The sequence below is a fragment of the Solanum stenotomum genome, chromosome 10 (assembly GCF_019186545.1).
Source record: "Solanum stenotomum isolate F172 chromosome 10, ASM1918654v1, whole genome shotgun sequence".
In the NCBI taxonomy this organism is placed as follows: Eukaryota; Viridiplantae; Streptophyta; class Magnoliopsida; order Solanales; family Solanaceae; genus Solanum; species Solanum stenotomum.
The window spans coordinates 41,081,266-41,087,309 of NC_064291.1; the positions used below are offsets into that span (position 1 = coordinate 41,081,266).

The 6,044-nt window shown below is 32.1% G+C and overlaps 1 protein-coding gene across 1 annotated transcript; it reads right to left on the reverse strand.

The window, feature by feature from the left end:
• Positions 1-1,461: 1,461 nt before the first annotated feature.
• On the reverse strand, positions 1,462-5,224 carry LOC125841267 (aspartyl protease family protein At5g10770-like). The gene is made up of 2 exons (XM_049520360.1): positions 4,730-5,224; positions 1,462-2,774 (listed from the first exon to the last, which is right to left on the reverse strand). Exons 1-2 carry the CDS (start codon positions 4,896-4,898, stop codon positions 1,486-1,488), a joined length of 1,458 nt encoding a protein of 485 aa, XP_049376317.1. The 5' UTR covers positions 4,899-5,224; the 3' UTR covers positions 1,462-1,485.
• Positions 5,225-6,044: the final 820 nt, after the last annotated feature.

Genomic DNA, 6,044 nt, shown 5'->3' on the forward strand with positions numbered 1-6,044 from the left:
ATAACTCAGGCAATTGCTCTGAATATGGAAAGAATCAAACTAATTTTTAGTTCCCATGATGTAATTGACATCCAATGCTCTCTGTATTCATCTACTACATCTACTTTACTGTCCTGCTTGGAGATGACATGGTTCGATTAAAGTTATAATATATTTCATGATTTCTGGAGATTCTTGTATTAGATGTTCGTCATGTTATTATTTTATGCGGTAATCATAGGATTTGTTATATTCTTTTTGAATGAATTTTGTTGAATGATCGTTTCTTTTATTGAACAGTTTATCATTAATTATCGAATCATGTATTTTATATATCTTTGCCTTTTTTTTTTTTTTTTGTTTCTTCTTTGTACATGCTTTTTTAGAGTGGTATCTGATAGGAAGGCCTCTCGACTAACACAAATTATTTGGCTTTTCAAAAGAATATGACAACATCTGGGTACTAGTTTCAATGCCAAGATTTTCAAATTCCATATATGATGGATATATGCAAGCCAGTTATATATCCTAACAATACATACAGAAACTATCAGAAAATAAAATGAAATCTATCAATAGAAAAGATTGAGAAAACAATAAGAAGATACCTCACAAATATAAATGGATTAACTGTGTGCAACATTTTCAGTGACAACAAGTACGCCTCAATCTCGACAATCTCAGTGAGACTCGAAAAAAATGGATCAATACAAACATGATAATTTTTCGCTTAGGAGAAAAAGTTAGACAGATTTGTCAGTACAAATTCAAAACCTGAGCTTTAGATTTAAACATAAAAGAAGCAATTGCATCTGGCTCTGAAATCATCATTATTCATTCATGTACAGGCCGTTAACAAACATAGAGCAATAAATATCAATTAAATCATGTTTCAAGGGACATGTTTTGGCACATACCTGTCTGTCACTCAATGCTCTCATATGTAGCAAACAGTTCCTTTTGTAACATGTACTTGCTCACCACTATCTGCAGGAGGTTGCTCCCGTCGATGAAACGTGGACAAGAGCTTGTCAATCTAACCAAGCATGAATGATGAGACCACACATTAGGGCCAGTGCGAAGCATAATTCAAAACTTGACGGATAATGAGACCGTCCATCTAAACACAGGCTTTATGTTTGGGGTACGGTCAAACCAATGACGTTGCTACTCTTTACATCTTTTTTTAATAACCACATCCACGCTACTCCTTCCTCAAGAGGTACATTACTTGTTTATATTTTTTAGAATTCAATTGCTAATAATCGAATCTAACAAGTTAAGCTAAAACACATATTCTTCATTCGATAACTTATGACTTTTTTGTACAAATAGAGGGGTAATGAAGATAGAGAAAAACAAGTACCATGCAACCATTCAACAAAGATCACGCTTTCATAAAACTATAAAATGGATATACATTTTTCAGTACTTATTACAATATAAGTAGTATTCTTTTTTCAACTGCAGTATTTTGGATCAAACAAGTAAATTTCACCATTTTTTTCAAGTACATCCACCATAACCAAACCCTAATTTCTCACCAGCAACATCATACACAATCTCCATTGTCTGCTGTTGTGTATTCCCAAAAATCCCAATACTATCATCATCTCCATTTCCAGCGAAAGCCAAGCAAACCTGAGATGCACCGTTTACGAAGAAAATACCATTTGGAACCAAGTCCATCTTCGTATTGCCATTGAAGTTGAAGCTGATTTTTGGAATGCTAACGCTAGTGTAATTGCTTAAATCATAGCAAGTATCAAGCAAAGATAGATCTGGTGCTCTGGGATACTTGCTCATGAACTCCCGGAAAGTTGCTCGCATATTAGCATACGCCGTAGAAGGTAACCGGGTAATCACAGTACCGGAATCTATGATTGTTCCAGCGTTCTTAAACACCATTGGACTTATCGCTAACGCTTTTCCACCAACAGAAATACCCAATACATCAATGAAGTAAAACGATGTTCCTTGTGATGAAGCAAATGGTGTGAACTGGAGGTTCGATTTAGCTCCATTTTTGCCGAAGGTTAAATGGCCATTAGATCCTCTTCTGGTAGGAAGGCAGTAAGAGAAGTATTTCCCGAATTTCGCAGATGTTTGTGATACAATAGAAAGAGGATCCCTGCCTAAACCGATTAATCCGGCGGTTTTCCCGAATAATCCTTTGTTATCTTGCCCACAACCGAACATAAATCCATCAAACACATCTGTTGCTGATAAAGTTAGCTTATCCTTCGCGAAAAACCCAATTGAGAACGATGAATCACCATACTGGATACCGTAAACGCAGGTAGATGAAGAACAAAGAGGAGTATTTCCGGTAGCTGATTTAAGCCCAGAACAAGCTGTGGAACTGCAGGAAATGTTGGAATAAGTTGAAGAAGACGATGGGTTGAAAATTGGTTGTTGTTGAGGAAAGCATGTTTTGAAACAGGGTTCGCATTGAGTCCATGTAAGGTCACTACCGGTGTCGAAGATGAGTGTGAGATCCTTCTTCGGAGTTCCGATTCCGATGGTGACGATGTAGTTTCCGGTGCTAAGAGCGGTGCCGGGTTGCGCCGGGAGAGTGGTTTTTGAGTCTTTTGCTCTGTACTTTTTGGAGGTTTTTTCTGTCTTTCTGAATAGGTTGAAATTTTGGGCTGCGATTCGGGTTTGGATTGAATCCACTCGGGCTTGATCATGGGCCAAGATTTCTGTTAAAGTTTGGCCTTTTTCACCCTTTTTGTTGAGTTGAGAACATGGCCCATGTTTGTTGATGACCTCCAATGATGTCCCTCCTCTTTTACCTAAAAATGATAATATAAAAAATTAGTATCAATGTAATAATACTTTTTTTAAAATATTATCTTGATATGTTCTTATAATCCTAAAAAAATTCATAGTAATATTACTTTCAAACATCATCACATAAATTGAAACGATTAGAGTATCTTTTGTGTGTCTTTGCATCATGTGTGGAGCTAATAGCCTACATACAGGTTTGGCTGGACTCACTGATTTTGTTTAAATAATATATTTGCATTGATAAATTCTTTAAATATGTATGTATGTTAAGCTAGAGTCCACTTATAAAATTCAAAATTTATAAAGTTGGAATCTTAGCGTCACCGGCTGGGAGGGAAAGTTCAAATATTATTTCCAATATAATAAGTTGAAATTTTTGTGCATATGAAAACAAGTTTACACCGCAAATACAAGTAAGTGATTGGTTGAATATAATTCTTTAAAATCTAAGAGAGATAGTCATAGTTGTTAAATTGCATTTTATATATAATATATCAACAAGACCAGCATGAAGTCTTTCTCTTTCAAATAAAAGTCGGGAACATATGGAATAATTTTCCCTAATTTTGTTTTTCAGTATTTGAAGTAATCATTTTGTTTTATTTATAAAGACGACAATAACAACAACGTATCTAGTGAAATTTCGTATGAAATTTAAAAAAGATAAAGTGTATCTATCATACCCCTACTTCGTAGAGGTAAAGAGATTATTTTCGGATAAATAAAGACAAGACTATTGTTTTCAACTCTCATCATTTGAATCCTATTTTTCTTAGTTGAAAAGTTAGGCAGAAATTAAATACTTTGATTGAGTGCAACTAAAATCATTAATAGATACTGATTGCATTTTGACTTGTTGTTAGGTTGTATATTTTGAATAAGTCTTCACCAAATTTTGGATAAATCTTTTGTTTATTTTAATCTTCACTATTAGTTAGTTATCTCTATTTTTTTAAAAAAAATAATAATAAAAAAAAAACCTTGTCCCCCATAGTTGTTTTACTTTTTAGAAACTTGCATGACAAGGTGGAGCTCCAAATAATTGAGAAAGTGAGACAACAAATAAAATAAATAACAAATAGTGAATATGAAAACATCAATAATTGCAAAGTTATAACATGATTAATCAAGATCCTTTTAATATAAGTAGGATTATAATTTAAAACTTATCAATCATTTTTGTAACTATTTGAATACTATTCATGTGAATTTATATATAGGTAAGTTTGTAGAGTAATTAATTCTTTTTGAATTTTTAGAATGTTTCCATCAATAATCTATATTGGTAAAACTTTGGTCCCCAGCATAAATATAACTTCTTATGGGTAAATTAATTTCAATTCGAATATATTAGTAGATGGATTATTGCTTTATTATCAACCCCGCAACTTTTTGTAAAGAAAATATCATCCATTCGTTGACCACAACCCCACACCCATCCAACCTCATTTTCACCCCCCTAAAACAAGAGACAATTAAAAAGGAAAATTACAAAAATAAAGTACGTTGATGTGAGGTAATATTAAATTAATTTTATTTTATAACATAATGTTTGACTAACCGTAAAATTTAACAATAAAAAAAAAGCTTTTTAACACATAATTAAGAATACTTTTAAATTTAATTTTGTGAGCTTAATCGTATCATAATTGTAGTTTCATGATTATGAAAACAGGTCGTATCTTTTTTACTAAAATACTAAATAAAAAAGAAAGTCACGGAAAATGATACGAAAGGACGACAAAATTTACCCTCCCTTTCTTTCCTCATCTAAGCTTAGGCCATCACACCACACCACACCAAATAAAAAAAATCAAAGTAGATGAATATTTATAATGAAAATGGTGATATAGCAATGTACAACATTAATATACAAACGTATTAATTAGTATGCCAAAATTAAAACTAAATATATATTGTTTTGAGGATAATATAAAAGGGAGATTTAATTAATTACCTTTGCTAGAAGGCTTGCAAGAAGAAGAAGGAAGAATAGAGGTGAGTTGGATAGTGTGGAAATTGGATTCAATTGTTTTTCTTCCTTCCAAAGCATTGCTTTTCTCCAAAGAGAATGAAAGCAAAATGAGAAGAAAAGAAGAAGAGAACAACACACTTCTAGTGGCCATTGGTAAACAATAATAGTATTTGGATATTTGACAAAAATCCCTTTCATCCTATGCTTATTATATAGAGAAGTTTTTTTGGACCTTCCACTTAGACAACTCTATTTTCTTTTCTTTACTTTTCTCTATTATAAAATAATATTCTAGGGGTGGGGTGTAGGGGGGTTCGTAGGTGGTGGGGTGGTAGCCGCCGCAAGGGGCAAAGGGAGAGTATTAGTTTCGATTTTAAAATCACAATCTTCAACATAGTATCATAACATGTAGAGTTTCTAGGGGTGGGGTGTTGGGAGGGAGGGGAGGGGGGGTTAGGTGGTGGGGGTGGTAGCCGCCGCAGGAACAAAGGGTTGAAGATTGTGATCGTCTCATATAAAAACTTAAATTGTTTGAACGAATATATTTTTATTATTAATTTAATTATATTTTCAAACACATATTTATTAAATATGTATGACTGATTCAATGGAAAATTCATAACCCATAAACTCTAGATTGTGATTGAGCCTTTTTGGTGGGTTTGTTTCTATTATTAAGGAAATAGTTATTAGATTGAGAAATTGGTAAATTTAGATAATTTTGCATCTAATAAGATGTCAAGGATCTTAAATGTCATGAAAATGAAAGGCAACGCTACCCTTCCTTCGACTATTAAAATTAGGGAAAATTGTATGAAATAACAAATTATTAATTCAAATTAAATGTTGTAGTCATAGTTTATTTTATTTGTAATTCGCAGCAAACATCTCATTTTTTTGCCATCTGGTTACATAAAATTTGCTATGGAGCGCAATTATGCAAACTATAGCTATAATGTACAAATATGATTTTTATGTTTACTATATGTGAAAGTTGCTCTTTTTTTAGTCCATCTCAAAACAAAATATCATTTTATTATAATTAGAAACAATTCTACTTAAATTTCTCTTTTACCCTTAATGAAATAATTTACCACCACACAAATATCTAAAGATTATTTTAGACCATAAATTTTAAAAAATTTCCTTTTTTTNATAAAATTTGCTATGAAGCGCAATTATGCAAACTATAGATATAACGTACAAATATGATTTTTATGTTTACTATATGTGAAAGTTGCTCTTTTTTTAGTCTATCTCAAAACAAAATATCATTTTATTATAATTAGAAACAATT

Excerpts from the sequence above, each read along its gene's own strand:
- LOC125841267 (XM_049520360.1), bottom strand. The coding sequence starts at position 4,898 with ATGGCCACTAGAAGTGTGTTGTTCTCTTCTTCTTTTCTTCTCATTTTG. Across the intron at positions 2,775-4,729 it reads TTGCAAGCCTTCTAGCAAAG|GTAAAAGAGGAGGGACATCA; the intron begins GTAATTAATTAA and ends TATCATTTTTAG.